Source organism: Paramisgurnus dabryanus, chromosome 3 (assembly GCF_030506205.2).
Source record: "Paramisgurnus dabryanus chromosome 3, PD_genome_1.1, whole genome shotgun sequence".
Lineage (NCBI taxonomy): Eukaryota > Metazoa > Chordata > Actinopteri > Cypriniformes > Cobitidae > Paramisgurnus > Paramisgurnus dabryanus.
The window spans coordinates 19,192,109-19,210,970 of record NC_133339.1 but is presented as its reverse complement, the minus strand read 5'-3'; the positions used below and the strand labels follow the sequence as shown (position 1 = coordinate 19,210,970).

At 37.2% G+C, this 18,862-nt stretch overlaps 1 protein-coding gene across 2 annotated transcripts in view; it reads right to left on the bottom strand.

Moving 5' to 3' along the window:
- Positions 1-18,862, bottom strand: part of LOC135768592 (protein shisa-9) — an 88,815-nt gene that overhangs the window by 12,613 nt on the left and 57,340 nt on the right. The window contains exon 4 of one of the 2 annotated variants that reach the window (XM_065277869.2): positions 5,439-5,549. The exons of the other annotated variant lie outside the window; for it this stretch is intronic. Within the exon in view, the coding sequence (XP_065133941.2) occupies positions 5,439-5,549 (111 nt within the window). The remainder of the gene's footprint in view (positions 1-5,438; positions 5,550-18,862) is intronic. 2 annotated transcript variants of the gene reach the window in all.

The following is an 18,862-nucleotide window of genomic DNA, read 5'->3' as shown; positions in this document are numbered from 1 at the left end:
TTAAGCACCTGCCACAAATTGGCTCTGAACTTGTTCATTACACCTCCTTATGCACGTAATTTCCTCTGTTCCTCCACTCGTCCTTTTTTATTTCTCTGCACTGTTTAATCCTCCATCCATCGTGAGCTTTTCAAAGTCTGCCCCACATGCATGTGTGCAGACAAACCATGCGTAACTAGAAATATGTAAATCCCTGTCAGTATTCCTGCATTGTATCCCATCTTTCTTTTTGTTCCTTAAAGGGATAGTTCACCCAAAAATGAAAATTCTGTCATCTTTTACACATCCTCATGTTGTTACAAACCTGATTACGTTTCTTTGTTCTACTAAGCAAAAAGGAAGGTTTTGTAATGAAGCATGAAACAAAAGCACCATTGACCTCTATAGTAGGAAAAAATACTACTACAGAAGTCAATGGTGCTCAAAAATGGTTTCTAAAATATCTTCCTTTGTGTTCATCAGAACAAAGAAATTAATACAGGTTGTAACAACATGAGGGAAAGTAAATGATGACAGAATTTTCATTTCTGGTTGAACTAAACCTTTAAACTGTGTATTTAAAGGGACTATACACCCAAAAATGAAAAAAAAAATCTTTTACTCAGGCTTCTGTTGTTTTAAACCTGTATGATCTTCTTCAGTTTAGAAGAACATGAGGGTGAGTAAATGATGACTTAATGAATTTTGGTGTTCTTGCTGCTTAATGCACTTTAAAAATGGCTGGGTTATTTTTAAGCCATGTTGAGTATATTGAACACACTGCTGGGTTAAAATTGACCCAACATTGGTCCAATATTTACCCATTATAGGTTCAAAATAACCCAGCCATTTTTAGAGTGTGCTAGGGTTGTGGGTTTAGTTCCTAAGTAAAACATACTGTAAAAATTTACATATAGATTGATTGCACTATTAGTCACTTTGGATAAAAGTGTTTACCAAAATGCTTAAATATAAATGACATTTTTGGGTGAACTGTCTCTTTAAGAGCCCCTATATAGCTTTACACGTCCAGTCCAAGTCAACTACAAATTACACATTAATAAATAATGTTGGAGCACAAAAACAGCAATATTTTGAAAGCTGTGTGTGTGTGAAGTATGAACGTTGCCATGCCATTGCTGGCTCGTGTGTGCCAGCTTACTCTGCCAAGCAACCAGCATTCTGACGCAAACACAACCATACTGACTTGTGTGAGCTTGTGTGTGTATACGGTGGGTCTCTTGTGTGGTCTAAATCGCATTGAATTGTAAATGTGTCCCTATCAACACAATACTAGTGGCAGGAACTTTAAGAACCCGCTCTCAATGTGCACTGTCAATTATTAACAGTAATACTGAATACATTTCTATTCTCTAATGTCATCACCATTATTTGCCACGAGCTTTAAAGGCCACAACTTGCCACTGGATTTTCTGAGAACTCACAGAAGGTCATTTGTAAGAATTTAGTATATTTATGAGAAGGACAAACTGTATGATGCATATTTTTAAATACAGATTAACGTCAAGTGCTGAATGAGCTCTTCTTGTATGTTGAGCAGATCACTAAGGGAATTTTTTTATTTCTTCTGCATAGATTGTTAAAACAGATAGTTTAAAAGTGAAACTTTTATCAACTGTTGCTATCAAATGAAACTTGATGTGCAGTATAATGGAGTTAAAGAAGTTAAAGGGCTCTATCATACCCTGGCACAATGCATGACGCAAGTGTCTTTTGCTAGTTTCAACACGGTGCAATTATCATTTTCACATGTACTGTAGCGCCACGTTGTTTAAATAGCAAATGCATTTGCCCCAAATTTTGCACCCATGGGCGTTCTGGTCTGAAAACAAAGTGTGTTCAGGCGCATTGTTGACGCATTGCTATTTTGAGGCAACTTAAATAGATTTTAGCGCAATATTGTTTTTGTTATTTAATGAGCACGTTAGTAATATACACCTATAAACGGGACGACAAAGCACGTTTGCTTATCACATGGATGCGCATCAGCACATAAACTTTTTAAAATATGAAACATCAAAAAATTTAAATGTTAAAGATTATTATTATTGAGTCTCTTGGACATAAATGAGGATCGATTATGAGACGTTAGAAGTCATAAAGAGCTGCTTCACCTGTAGCCTGGTAAGTAATAAAATGTTTTGCTTGAAATGGAAATATTGCATTTATTTTTAAATGTTTTTTAAATGCTACCCCACAGATTTATTGTATATGATGACTTTGTACCTGGATATGATGAGAACCATTTTTAAGCAATGGTATACAAAACATTGCATAGTGCTGTCCGAGTGCTGAAGGCTCTCCACACGTTTGTAAATTCTTTATCTCCTGTTTGTTACAAAAAATTATTTTTAGAGTACAAAACTTTTCTTGCATATTTGTAAATAATTTTTTGAGATTACACTGATCATGTAGGCTATCCATTCATTTACAGCAATTCAAAGCCTGCTAGTTTTACTTCCATGACTGAAAGAAACGACTTTTAAAGGTTTTAATACCAAAAAATAACAGTTTCACTACAAATGAAAACAAAGCGATTTTTAATATTAATCTTAAACTGGTGTTCTTCTTCCTCCGCTTAGTTTTTTCCAGTTTTCAAAATCCGCTATCTAATAGGGAATCGGCATAGCGCCAGGGCAACTGGCGTTTAAAGGGGATGAGAGCTGAGACTCTCATTGGTTTATTGCACGTTACGCCCAAAACCACACCCATTACTCATTACAAGAATAGGAACAACCCAGGGTTTCCAGCAGCACTTTGCAGTTCGGGCGGCCCGCCTAAGCTGGGAAACCTTACCACCTCAACTAGGTCGTCCAAAAAAAAAAAAATTAGCTGCACAAAAGGCTGTCAAGTGCATCTCGGAGAATAGTGTGGAAGCTATTCACACAGCGCGCGCCACACGGCCAAATGAGAGAAAGAGGTGGTCCGTCACTGTCTGGAGGATAACTAGCCAGTTGATAAAACATCTCGGAGAATAGCGTGGACGGCGCGCTTCACACCGTGAGCGTGCACGCGCGCCACAAGGCCGAAATGGTCCGTCAACTGTCTGGAGGATAGCCAGTTGATAAAACGTGTGTCAGTGAGAACTGTAAGTGGACTTATGTTTTGGGTTTATTTAAGCCTGTTATTGTATTAGTCTATAGTTCTTGCAAATTTAAAGTAAGTTAGCTGGTGATTTTTTTGTTGTTTAAGCAACTAGGTTGCACGTGTCTGATTCGATATAATTGTTGAGCGTTCTTGCTCACGTTTATTTATGTGCATTATATACATGCTACAGTAGTTACACTCCTTTAAGATGATGTAATTAATAGTGGGAAATAATCAGTTTTTACAATCTTCATGCTATCTATCATCGTTTACCAGACGTTCTACAAATCTGCTTCAGTTTGTGTTTATTAACCCTTTAGTTTCACTTCATCACGCAGCTATTTTCGTTAGAGGTATCTGTTACACTCTAAAAAATGCTGGGTTGTTTTTAACCCAGGGCTGGGTCACTATTGGACAGAACACACTGCCGGGTTAAAATGACCCAACTGCTGGGTTATTTTAACCCAACTGCTGGGTTGTTTCAACATGGATGATTGACAATAACCCAGCAATTGGGTTAAAACAACCCAGCAGTTGGGTCATTTTAACCCGGCAGTGTGTTCTGTCCAATAGTGACCCAGCCCTGGGTTAAAAACAACACAGCATTTTTTAGAGTGTAAAAACATTTAATTCATTAATAATCTAGTATGTGTTCATTTTCTGTCATAGTTTCTTCAAAATTAGGTTTTATTTGAGTGTTTTAAATAAAATATTTTCATTTTCATCATGACATGTATGATTTTTGATTGCCATGCCCCCGGCCACAAAACCGCTTTAACTAGCAAATTTTCCGCGGGAAACCCTGCAATCCTTTTAGGCCGTGCGCTTGGTGCACAAACTATTTTTCCCGTCGTTAAATTAGCTAAAGTGGAATCGGACACGCCCGTTAAGACAATGCGCTTAAATCGTTAAAATGGTGCCCAAAACGCTTCAATACAGCTTATCAAGAATATATTATTGAGAATATAAAGTATCCACTTCATAAATTATCAATTATGGTGTTTTTGTTTGTTTTAATAGTTATGCCATATAAAATATAAAATGATATCAACTATTAAATCATATCAACATCTTTTTATGTTACTTTAACTTAACAAATGCAGTTAAACAATTTCAATGTGTTTTTCTAAGTTATTTCAACTAATCACAAGTCAAAACTTTAAAAAGTAGATTGAATTGACTTTTTTTAGACTTCAAGTGGCATTTTTTTTACAGTGTAGTAACTATGGCAGCAGTAGTATAGCACAAAAAAAAGCTAACACATTTTTAACACACAGCTTAACTTGTTTTTAGGGATGCACCGATAGGATTTTTTTGGGCCGATACCGATACAGATTTAAACAGACAGCTTCTGGCCGATACCGATGCCGATATTAAACACTTGTATACAATACTATACAGTTGGTCTATTACCTAGTTTATTTCTGCATCAAATTATTTTTACCTGAACACGGATTGGATCTAATTAACATTCAACTGACCAACATAATAAGAGAGGCACAAATTAAGCTAAAACAAATATAATAAGACAACATGACAACCTTCAAAGGTGGTTTTTGCTATTCAGCATTTATTTTATTAACAACATTAACTTATTTTTTTACATATAATGGATTTCTTTATGCAGTTAATTAATAAACAATCGGTATCGGCCTTTCTCGTGCTATTGCCGATATGCCGATGGTTTCAAATTAATCAAAAATCGGCCGATAAATATCGGCGGCCGATACATCGGTGCATCACTACTTGTTTTATTTTTATAAACATTTATTAATAACAGTTTTAAGCAGTTATAAACAGTTAAAAGTATTTCTTCCTCGGACTGAGAAAAGTTTTGTGTGTGTATATATTTGTGTTCAATTTTCTACCCAGTGTTATGATACTATAAAAATGCCCTTGAAAGTGTTGCTGTGTTTTCAGCCTCATGTAGCGTGTGTCATGTTTTCCTTCACTACATAACTTCCCATCAGCTCCTATTCCTCAGTGAGTGTACATTTATATATGTTCCTTGTATTTTAAGTCGTGCTGTGATTGATGAGGTTGCGCTGCTCATATTGCATGTTTGTGTTGATGTCCATTGGTGCATTTGTGCGTGTACGTGCTCTCGAGATCTCTCAACTGACAGTAATTGTAATTTTAATAACGTGTCAGTGTTGTTTTCCTCTTGATATGAGAGGTAATATGTGTATATGTGATTATCCTCCTTCCCGGCATGCTTTAGAGTCAGTGACACCGGCGATCATTTGCAATGTTAATCAGTGGTTGTGGGTAAAGTGACCTTGATGAACATGTAGGATGTTTAACATGACAAGATGTGACAGCCGTGCACGTGGATGTCGCGTGTGTCTTACCCATTGACTTCATAGAGGAATATTTGTTGAAGCCCAGGTTGTTGTGGGGCTGGGAAAGGGCCATTGCGGGACCCAAATGAGGATATGCAGAATTATTCAGATGATTGTGCTCTGAAGGGGAAAGAAAGCAGAAAGGAGAGCAGAGAAGGACAAGAGGGAATGAGGGAGCGCAGAGGAGAGAGGGAGACACAAGGAGGAGAGGGTACATTAGTTAATGGAAAGTCAGCACATTAAGAGACTGATTAGTGTATATGATTATATGGCAGAGGAGAAACACAGCCATTAATTTAAGTAAGAAAAGGGTATGGATGCATGCTTGCCCAGAAAAACATTTTATTTGCTTGTTTAGTTATTTATTTTACAGTTTCTCATTTATATTTTAAATTTGTCTGGAATAATTCTCCTAAAATTTCTTAGGTAACACTTTACTTGAAGGGGTGTTCATAAGATTGACATGACACCTGCAAGAGACACGTGTCATGAACATGGAGGTTTTATGCATGTTTATGACAACTGTAACTAAGTGTCATTTGTTGAATTATGTCATTTTTAATGCAAAGATGACATTGTTTGAGATCTCTTTGTTATGACAACTTGACATAAACCAATACAACATAACTTCTGTCATAAACATGATATAGCAGAATAATTATCAAACTTAAGATAATACTTAGCTTTATGGGTTAACATCATATTAAACTGTCATTTAAATATCATTAAGTGTCGAATAGTTTTATAACAGCGTCATGAATATTTTTCTTGACCTCAACTACAGTGGTACTTGCCATTAAAATGTCAATAAGTGTTGTCAAATAATTTTAAATACCTTAAAACACGTCAAAAGATTATACTTAACTTTATTTATATGCACAATGCATAAAAAACTGACAACTAAATTGTTCTTTCTCACACAGAGGGTTCTGAAATGTTCTGACATAGAAGACAAAAAACATTTAATTTATTTAATGTAATTAACTGTTTTTGCACAAAAATACTGTTTTCATTTAATTTTAGGTGAATCGGACTCCAAATGCAATAAAATAGAATTATTAATTATTATCAATTATTATTATTATTCGATTTTTTCTCTAACACCTGAACGTAAAAAAACATTATGAAAAATATCCATTATGCTGTTATTAAACTATTTGACAGAGTATTAACACTTAATGACATTTTAATGACAAATTATATTTGTACCACTATAGCTGAGGTCAAGAAAAATATTCATGATGTTGTTAGAAAACTATTTGAAAGACTTTTAACACTTAATGACATTTTAATGACAAAGTCAATTTGTATCACTGCTAAAAAGTGGTCAGTTATATTGTCTTGGTAATGTCAAGTTGTCATGACAAGTTATAATGTATTTTATTTGTTGATAATGTCCATAACAAAGAGATCTCAAACAATGTCATCTTTGCATTAAAAATGAAATAATTGAACAAATTACACAAAATCTCCTTCATGTCGTGTCCTGATTATGGAGGTGTCATGTCAGTCTTATGAACATCTCTTCATGTAAAGTGTTACCATTTCGTACAACAAAACACAGTAGAGTGAGTCAAAAAATCTTAATGTGTCTACGCACTTGGCAGATGCTTTTATCCAAAGCAACCTAAAGTGTATCACAAGGTATGCATTTTTTTATCGGCATGTGTGTTCCCCTGGTTCGAACCCATGACATTATCGCTGATAACATAATCCTCTACCAATTTGCTTTACAGGTGTATTGTACTATTTTTATTTTTGAATAAACATCACCATTGAGAAAAATAGGAATACATTTTTTTATATGGTCTCTTATTAGGTCTCCTCTTAAAACTTTATTACAGTTAAATCATCCACGAAGCAAAAATTGTAAGTCAGATTGTTCAGTTCAGTTCAGTATTTATTTATTTATCCCCGTAGGGAAATTTGGATTGCAGCGAAACACTCACCCAGACATTTGACAATTTTCACATTGGCATACGTATGTACATACAGTATATATATGTACACACACAAATACACACATATAAAAAATAAATAAAAAAATAAAGAAGAATAAAAAACTTAATTATAGACGTAGTCTGGAGACTATTCATCAACATCCACTAGGAGGAGAGGAATTTAAAAACTTAATTGCTTGGGGTATAACAGAGAATTTAAACCTATTTTTTGAGCATTTGGGAACACAATACCGTCGACCTGATGGTAGCAGTTTATAAGAATTTAGTCAGATTGTTTCAAATAGGATTAGCACTCCTTTTCTTGTACATATCAAATTATGTGCAATACATTTAGTGTGAAGCTCTGAGTATTTATTTGCTTTTTATGTGTATGCGAATGTACGCACAGGTTCGAACCAAAGTCTTTCCAAGCATACTGAAGTTTGTTTATTTGACTCTTACAAGTACACAGATATTTGAGGCATTCGCATTGTGACAAAATGCAATGCATCTCCTGGGCTACATCCTACATTTTCCTGTACGCAAATGCGTGACCTACAGAAATCCAGTGTACGTACATTGAACGCGTACTATTCTGATGAGGAAATGTATGCGTAAAAACTAAATTTTCTAGCTTAAGGTTTAATATATAAAAAATGTAAGTTATCATTTTTAAATTTTATTTATTTTAGGTGTTACCAATTGTAACTACATAATTTTGGGTTGGGTAAAAATATGGCCACAACCAACCAAAAATTTTGGAAACCGAACCAAAATGGGTTGAAAACAACTCAACATTTTTATTGTGTAACAGTGATGATTGCGTATACAAATGCCATTATTGTTTCCTACGGATATGTATGTGCATGTGTACATTTCATACAGTAGATTCGAGCTTGACTGTAGGCAACATGCTAAATGTCAGCTGTCTATATGTTGTGCAGAGGTCACTAAAGGTCAACGTATTTAGGACACACATCTCATTTCCTCCCCATGGGCTGGGTTTGTGGTCATTCTGTGACCTCATTCTGTCAGATCGCTCTGTGTTTATGGTTTTTGTGTGCACTTAACGTACATATGTTGGTGTACGTGCATATATGTACAGTTAAGGGATGTTCATTTCAGTTAATTTTGAAAATTAACCATTCACTGATATGGTTTATGGTCAGGGTCTAGGACAGCAAAGGTCTGTCTGGACTGTGAGACGGAGACGGCCCGCGTCACCTTGCGCACACATGCGCGTCTCCGTGAAGCTTCCAAACCATACTCAACAAATAATTTTTCATACAAATGGTTACTTTACCAGACCTTCAGGGCAGAAATAATATGTGTCAGGCCATTCACAAATTAAGCATAGAAAAGTGGCAAACTGTCACGTGTCGACACGCACCATGTATTAACATATTTTTTTCTTTTAACTGATAATATTAATCGATCATAAATTCTTACCTTCGCTTAAGAGTTAACTGGTCAATATAAACATCCATAGTACAGTTAAAGGAGGACCAGAAAATCATTACTATATTTACACACACATGCAGAGTTCAAATACAATGGCAAGGTTATATCATAGCAAGGACACAGGCCATGGATATAATCAGGTTCATTACTGTGTGCGTGTGTATCATTGTGCACACACACAATAACACATACAACATATACTTCACACTGTTTTGTACTTGTGATTTTGTTTTTTTTTAAAGTTACAAATACAATAATTCGGTCCATTGGTTTATATTCATGACCATGAGCAAATTAACAAATGATCGTCCAGCATTTAACAACTTGTCCAGCTTCAGTAATGTGATGAAGAATGTGAAATATGCCCGAAGGCCAAGGTTAGCAAATTATATCACAGGTCATTTACATACTGTATAAACCTCTTAAAGGTACAGTAACACACCACAGTGTTTATTTCAAAGGGTCAGAGAGGGTGAATTCTGGTCATAAAACAAAAATATGACGTTAACTCTTTCCCCGCCATTGACTAGTTATCTCGTCAATCCGCAATACTGCTATTATCCACCGCAAGTTATAAAACCCGGAAGTTTAACCCTAGGGCAAACAGCTGTATGTCCATCTAAGTTTTGAGGATCGCTCTGCATCCGATCTCTATCAAAAGTCCTTCACAAAAATGAAATTATTTCAGCTTTTTGGTCAAAACTTACCCATATTTGAGAGGTGATAAAAAGAGAACTAATGTAGGATGGATGAAACTCTTTTTTTTAAAGGAGAGGGTCTGTTCTTTCATTTAATATATTGTATGTTTATATATTTAAAGAAGAGCATTTTCTGGGAGTCATTAAGATTTTTGTGAAAATCATGAAAAATGCTGGTGGGGAAAGAGTTAAACATTATCAATCTTAGCAGATTGTTAGCTAAAACTGGAAGCAGTATTGCATCATGTTTTTTCAGACTGTATAGAAACCTCACACAGAACGTGTGCTTTTCTCTAGAGGTCTTTTCTACAATAAATGTGTCAGACTCCACATTATAAAAAAATGTGTCATGATAGCATTTTTCTCCCTCATTTTTCACCTAATAATACATTTTATTCTTTAGTCCAAAGTCACATTTGTGGAAGCTGAACCATCAAATGTGTTCCCATTGTCTGTGATTCACATCCATCATTTTGTTTTTAAACGTGCCTGATTATAAGGGCATAGTGATAAACACATCACGCTCTGGGGTGCGTTTCCCAAACAACGACGTAACTCGTTGCTGAACGACCACAGTATGATGCATCGTTGGAGAAATGAACTACCTTGTCACGACTGTTTCCCGAAAGCATAGTAACTTTGTCGCACATTCGTCGTTTGAACCATGTTGGTTTAACAACATAGTTGATGATGTCACTTGGGAGGTGAAGTACTAATCGTTGCAAATCGATTTAATGTAAGATTATTGCTGTAAATAACATATATTGCATCGGAAGACTGATTTAGTTATCGTGATTTAGTTATCTGTTGTTTATTTTCAAGATATTTAATTCACGCGCAAGTTCCCTCTTACGTCACTCCTCCCAGGGATTCTCCAGGGTCTTAAAGCTCGTAGGCTTCGCACATGCGCAGCTTTCAAATGCAGCGCTTTCATTCTGTTTACACATTTAAAGACGTAAAATACAATTGTAATATATTTAGAATGATGGATATATACTGTACTACATGTTTTTTGCTTATTTTGTTCAAAAGCATGATCAACGTAAGTCTACATATGATAATAACAAGGAACGATGCTTCTAACGACAGGTGAAAGGCTGTCGTTCCAACGACACAAGTTAGCGATGCAGTTTGCGAATGTTCGTTTGAACGATGGCTTCGGGAAACACCAAATCGTTGAACGATGTTAGTAACGATGGAACTTATGATGTTCGTTGGCTAACGATGGTTTTGGGAAACGCACCCCTGATCTAGAGTCAGTTTTACAACTACTTTACATTTTAGCAAATTAATGGCTAAACTTCGCAGGACTTTGTGCAATCAAATTGGTAGGTTTTAGTAAGTCTGCTTTAAAGTCTGTGCAGAACACATATTTTGAAAAAAGGAACCACACATGACGGGCTACATACATGTTGTGACAAACTTCGCACCAAGCACCCTTGAAAAAAGAAGTAACCGGCCAACACTGTATTAAAGTGAATTATAGATTTGCCATTACTGACCAAATTACTGTTATTTACAGTAAAAAAACCTGCAAAGATCTTCAGTTATAATGCCTTTTAACCATCAACAGAAGTCCTGACTTGCCTTTTTGACACAGGACTTCACTTAACTTTTTTGTTAAGAGATTTATAATCAAAGAACAATGTGTGCTGTGGAAAAGTTCTTTGATATCCATCTGAGATTTCGTTTCTCTGAGGGTAGGTGGTCCCTCAGGGTTTAATTCCATCAAACACATACAGAAAACGCAGTGCATCTCATTAATAATACATCAGCCCGCTCAGGAAGAAAGAGCAATCAGCATCCATATTCATTTGGCTTTTTAAATATTACTGCCCGGCCCTTTAAGGCTTCGAAGTGCATTTTACAACAAGGCCGAGCAAATAGGAGAGAGAAAAGAAGTAGAAGACAAAAAAAGTACAAAATAATGTAATTTGCAAAAGAAATATGGTCTGCCACAAAGAAAAGGGTAGAAATAGTCCAATTTAGTTAAGTAAGTGTGTCAGCTCTTTTGTAATGCCACGCAGTAACAATTGACTTGAATTAAATCTGATATAATTTGATGAATAACACACAATAATGTGGGTACTGTAATACTCGCCAGGCATTAAATTCAGGTAAAACTTTAAAACCCCAGATGACCAATAACAGTAAGAAACAGTAAAAAATACATTTGAGTCGTTTTTTAAAAACTATTCAGATCAAAGACTCTCCAGCTTAACATTTTCAATTATTACTTCTTCAACAGATATTTTCTTTTAACATCATCAAGATTGTGTGATAAAATACTGCTTAAGGGGTTGTGTACACCAAAACTTTTACGCCCGTGGACGGCGCATGTTTTCAATTGTTTCCGATGGAAGCTCAGCGTTTTTCAAATAAGCCAGCAGCTAGCAGGTTTTTTCCGCGCTGAAAACTGGCGCTCTGCGGTTTTTCCGCGCTCGGCGCTGAGCGTCGAGAGTTGAAGGAGATTCAACTTTGGGAGAAAAGCTCCGCTCGTCAATGTCAGTTCTCACACGGCCGCCCAATCACAGTGGAGGAGGGGTGGGACATTACCACAACAACCAACCGGCTTGCAGCTGAAGTATCACAGCTACCAAAGTGCTCAGCTGAAGAAAGCTGGCACTCAGCTGAAAAACAGCTGGCATTCGGCGTCCTCAAGGCGTTTTCAGACGCGTTTAAAAGTTTTGGTGTGTCCAGCCCCTAAAGCTGTACCAAACACAGCACACTGTAAACGGACCAAAATCGAAGCTTAATGGGTCACACTACACTTTTGGTTCCATTGACTTGACCGGAAACGCAAGCTCGTGTGAAGAAATGATGCGTGTTGCTGCATACCGATTCAATTCTGATAAACCTGTGAATTCGTGTCACATGAAGACATGTGACCCTTAGAAAATGGGTATGTCACAATGTGACCTTTCTCTCAAATAAAAAGCAAAGATGGAAGAAGCACTCCCCAGCCACAATCACAGCAACATCCGAAAAATATGCACAGGCTTAAAGTCGAATCTAGTGTGACCGCTCCGTTAGAAAGAGTGAAAGATAGCGTGTAAGCAAAAGATATCATTGCAGAAATACATTTCTAGGGTTTAACAAAGAATGGTGTGAAAAGGGAAAAACATCCAGTATGCCTCAGTCCTGTGGGTGAAAATGCCTTGTTGATGCTAGAGGTCAGAGGAGAATGGGCCGACTGATTCAAGCTGATAGAAGAGCAACTTTGACTGAAATAACCACTCGTTACAATAGAGGTATGCAGCAAAGCATTTGTGAAGCCACAACACACACAACCTTGAGGCGGATGGGCTACAACAGCAGAAGACCCCACCGGGTACCACTCATCTCCACTACACATAGGTTAGGGTACAATTTGCACAAGCTCACCAAAATTGGACAGTTGAAGACTGGAAAAATGTTGCCTGGTCTGATAAGTCTCGATTTCTGTTGAGACATTCAGATGGTAGAGTCAGAATTTGGCGTAAACAGAATGAGAACATGGATCCATCATGCCTTGTTACTTGTGGGGGATGTTTTATTGGCACATTTTAGGCCCCTTAGTGCCAATTGGGAATTGTTTAAATACCACTGCCTACCTGAGCATTGTTTCTGACCATGTCCATCCCTTTATGACCAACATGTACTCATCCTCTGATGGCTACCTCCAGCAGGATAATGCACCATGTCACAAAGCTCAAATAATTTCAAATTGGTTTCTTGAACATGATAATGAGTTCACTGTACTAAAATGCCCCCCACAGTCACCAGATCTCAACCCAATAGAGCATTTTTGGGATGTGGTGGAATGGGAGCTTCGTGCCCTGGATGTGCATCCCACAAATCTCCATCAACTGCAAGATGCTATCCTATCAATATGGGCCAACATTTCTAAAGAATGCTTTGTTGCACATTGTTGAATCATGCCACATAGAATCAAGGCATTTTTAAAGGCAAAAGGGGGTCGAACACAGTATCAGTATGGTGTTCCTTATAATCCTTTAGGTGAGTATAGCTTAGGGTTGAGAGATTAAAACACACTGCTAACCTCCACTTAACTTGTATCATTTGTGCTTCAATTTAGACAATTTGATAGCTTTAGGCGGTTCTTTTGCAAGTGATCGGATGGGTAAAAACCCCTTTCGATTTAGATTGCAAGAGAGATTTGGGCATGAGCTATTTTGATTTGGGTCATTAAGTTACAGACTGTAGTTGTGAGCAAAATGTAGCTAAATTTAAATCTTCTTCATAAAAGAATAAAAATGTAATGTTTTGAGCAAATTGAAGATAAAAACTTTATTTAACCACGAACAACAGGTGCTTGAGCCAAATGGAGCCGAAATGTGTAGAATAGATCAATGGGAGATTATACTGTACACTGTCAAAAAAAGGGTACACAAGTTGTCACTGGGATATGTTACCTTTCAAAAAGGTCCTTATCTGTACCATTTTAGAGAACAGTATGTACCTCTAAGAGACCAATGCATACCTTTTGACATACCAATATGCACCTTTTAGTGTACTTTTTGAAAAGATACCTCCCCATTGACAACTTTTGTACCTTCTTGTACCTCGTTACTGAGAGTGTATTACACAGATATGTTTGAATTCATTTGAATATTTCTGACTGCTTATTATCATATTCATGAATATTAAGGACGCAGTGAGATGCTGTAATGTGCACCTTGGGACGCATGCACTGCAGTAAAGCATTATTGTCATCACACCATGTTGGTAAAAACACATGGACGTTTTATTGATCCCCATTAGATTGTCAAGCACATGCACACACACAAATACCGTACGTGTGTTGCATGAGTGGACCTCCAGAGCTGCTGAGGTCTTTATTTTTCCATTTCTCAATGGACTAGAATTAATTTAATGACACATTTGACTACTGTAGATTCACACTACCCAGCATACACACACACTGATGCGTAATGAAACCTCATTTACCACACTGGAAATGTGTGCGAGTCTCTCATGGCTTCATGTGTGTGCGTCCTCCGATCCAAACATATGAGATCGAGCAATCAGCGTTAAGTACTACCCAGCTATTTATAATGCTGATGGACCAACATTAGAGGAGTTCATACATATGCTGTGTGTGTGTGAGAGATGATACAACAGTGTGCATGTCGTACAGCACAGCCTGACTCAATCTCTACAAAGTGCTGGCAAAGCAATTGTGTGTGTGTGTGTGTGTGTGTGTGTGTGTGAAGCCACGTGTTAAAACTGATTGATGCTCCTACACATACAAGCTATCTGACCTTCAAACCACCTTCAGTCTATATCACCCTCTCTCCCTGTACTTCAGATGGTATGACCCAGTCTCAATCTAAGTGGGTCAGTACATCTAAAGAATCAGGGGGGTCCATGCAGCTCTTTAACCCGACCATCTAATACGAGATCGGTTTCGATCTGTCGTATAAAACCAGAGAGTGCAAAAAAGAGCGGGGAATAAAAATAGAAGGTAAAAAAATGATTTTTGTCTTCCAGAAGCAAACTTAAGTTATGGATAAAAATGGCAATAAATGAAATATAATGCGGGTATGAAAAGATTTTAAATGACAGAGGGAGAGATGAAGGAATGTACTATGTGAGACCAGCTGCTCTATTGTCACAGTAAATAACCCTCACTCTTTTCCTCTCTTTCCGTATGCCTCCCATCCTCTCTCTCTCTCTCTCTCTCTCTCTCTCTCTCTCTCTCTCTCTCTCTCTCTCTCTCTCTCTCTCTCTCTCTCTCTCTCTCTCTCTCTCTCTCTCTCTGATAGTGTCACTGTGACAGCATATTGTACATGGACTCTGCATGTATGTCATAATGTTGTACATATAAATGTGTTTCATAGTAAAACATAGATCATTTTTGGGTGAACTTTTCACCGAGTAGCAGGAAACAGCTGTTTTTTTAGGGACATCTCCAAACATCTGTCACACCAGTGGATTTAAACTGCGAAGGTCAAACAAGCTGAGTCTCAAACATTGCCCACAGCCTGTCTACCTCAGCCAAATACAGTGAAATACACATCCTTGTACATTACACACACACACACACACACACACACACACACACATTCTGGTTTCCATGTTTTGTGGGGACATTCCATAGACGTAATGCATTTTATACCATACAAACTGTATATTCTATTCCCCTTACCTGCCCCATTCCCTAACCCCAACCATCACAAAAACCTTTCTTGTACCTTATATTTTCAATAAACATCATCTTGTTTGATTTATAAGCTTGTTTCCTCATGGGGACATCAAAATGTCCCCACAAGGTCACAAAAACACTGGTATTCCTATCTTTGTGGGGACAATTGGTCCCCACAACGTGATAATTACCAGGTACACACACACACACACACACACACACACAGTAAAAGCATTGCTGTGAATTCTACAGAAAACAGTTATGGGACTTTGTGATAATAGTATTTTTATATAAAGAATCACAAACTAAATGTTCCATTACATTTAATATAATAAACTTAGGTAATTGGTTTACAAAGTTACATTTAAATTCTGTCGTCGTGTATTAACTCTGATGTTATTCATTATAATGAAGATATAATTATTACACGGCTCGTTTGAATGCTTGATTCTTATTGGCCAGTCGGGTGATTCTCACAAAATCCAGATTTAGAAGGTGTCCAGCATCAGAATTTTTAATAAAAGCCCTTGAAGCAATTTTTTTGCAAGATTAAGGTCTGAACTTACTATAACCATTATTTTTAAAGAATTTAAAAAACATTTCCTATAGAATTATTCAATTTTTTAGATTATCATTATCAAAAATGATAATTACCGCAACATTATATTAAATATATGCATTTACAAACTCATGTTTCGGTAATGAGAACTAAAAGTTGTCTAGGTACTATGACAAACAAAATTGTACCTTTTATCAGAGAGAAAAAAATTGCTGCTTACCTGGTAGCCATCTTGAGTTTCACTGTCAATTATGTCCCTTACAACAAAGTTTTTTTTTTAAATGTTAGTTTATTAAGGGCTTAAACAATGATTGAAAATTGTTGAGGAGGATGAGAAAATTGCTCCTGGACACATTTATATTCCTTATTATTGTCTCTACATTTACCAATGATCACCAAATACCACATGTTTTTAAATATAAGTTTTCCATGTCAAAGAACCCAAATCCAGTCATGGGGCCTCATTTATAAAGCGTGCGTACGCACAGATTTGATCGTAAAGTGTGCGTAGGCAAAAATCCACGGCAAAGTCCATATTTATAAAAAACGTCTTTGACGTGGAAAAGTGCTTAGCGCCACGTCAGAGTCTGAGCAGACATACGCTCTTTTGCTTGTCTGATTGCTGCAGGTTTTTGGAAATATAAGCCATTCTTGCTGTTTGAAATTGGGTTTAAACAAGTGCTCTTTTATATGTCTGACATTAATTACGCATCGTTTAAAGGCGGAGATCTGAAATTGCTTGACTGCACGCACAAGTTCAAGTTCATTTGCGATTTATGGATTTGAAAGAGGTACGAACGTTTTCTGCGCGTACGTTCGGTTTATGAATCACACGTACGCATTTTTGTTAAATGATCGTAAGATCAAATGTAGGATGGTTTTTACGCAGCATTTTATAAATGAGGCCCATGGACACGTTGCGGTAATGAAAATGTTCCCCTTAAATGTGGAAAATCAACAAAATTGGTTTGTATGATGTCACTTGAAATCATGTTCAAAATAGTACATGAAGAGATGTTGGTAACTGTATTCTTATTATTTTGATTTCGCTCAACATTTGCAGGTTTGTTATTCCCACCTGAATAATTGGGTTATTGAAATTTGGCTCCCCTTATGATGTCATAAGGGGATCTTATTATAATAATACTGCCCTTAATCTGCACAATCCAACCATGGCGCTGCACGATTAATCGTTAAATGATTGTGATCTCGATTCGACCCCCCAAACGATCTTAACCCAGCATTTCTACGATGAAAGATGCAGTCTCGTCAGTTTTCATGACAACACGCAATCACTAACAGCAGCTGCGATGACGTCTTGACGTCTCATTTATTATAGCACAAGCCAGATATGCTCGTGTTTGCTCCACCAGTACAGCGTATGCTATCGCTTTTTTGTAGATTTATTCACCCGATGAACGTTCACACCGCAGGCGAGACTATCAAAAAACGCTCTGGCTGCCCTGGCAACAACAGCTATAAACAAAGTGTAAAAGACGCTCTGATGGTCAAATGCATTATTTGGAATCCTCTCAAGCGGAGGTTTCCGCCTTCCGATTGGTTGCTGCCGAACCGCGTCATAGCTCATTACCATAAAGTTAATGTCAATCCATGTGGCAGCAATTTGCACTAAAACGTATTTGTTTTTTATTAAGGCTACTTAAAATGTATATTTTTAAGTTTTTCTTTAAAAAGTGAATACATAATCACTCTACAATTAACATTAGCTGAATTGAAAGATTATCTACAGAATTCTTTTCACCTGTAAAAACTAATGTTAACCTAGTGTTCAGAGGTTGTAAGTCTTTAAAATAGTTATCGAGAATCGTGATCTTTATTTTAAGCAACATTTTATACAGAATCGTGCAGCTCTACCATTTAGTAAAGATGACAGTTTGAGAATCAGGAATCCCTAACCAGTTTTTTCCAGACTTGCAGTTTGTGGCGGCACATTCGCGTTGCGCACGTCTGCATATATGCTTAAATGAGGCTCGGCAGAGAGCGTTGACTGACGCCATGGGTGTTGTACAGAAACTGTCATGTGAGACAGAGGTAGTGATAAATGCAATGTACAAACATCTATTTATGGTGGCCAATTTTTTTTGTGAAATAAATGAATGTATGGGGAGGTATAGCATTCCAATAACGCTCTCATTTATACGATGTCACAGCATTAGGCAGCGCAAATATAACAACACGCCTATAATCCATCCCACTCCGAAGTCGATGGAAAACCTAACCAAGCCAAAATGAGGTGAGCTGACCAATGGAAAAGCGCCATTGCAGGACTTAAAGGATCTGCTGCTAACGTCTTGGTGCCAGATACCACAGCACACCTTCAGAGGTCTAATGGAGTACATGGCTCGACGGGTCAGGGCTTTTTTGGTGGCAAAAGCGGGACCTACACAATATTAGGCAGGTGGTCATAATGTTATGGCTGATGGGTGTATGTTATAGGGTTAAAGGCGTGTATGAGCAGAAACGCGCACACATAACGTCATCATGCTATGCTTGACATTTCGTTGTCTCTGCTCAGACCACATGTACTATATGCCTTGTGACATTTAAACCTCTTTCAGATGGAATGAGAGAGGTTGAAAGGCCAATTTTTTCCAGTGTTCTGAGAT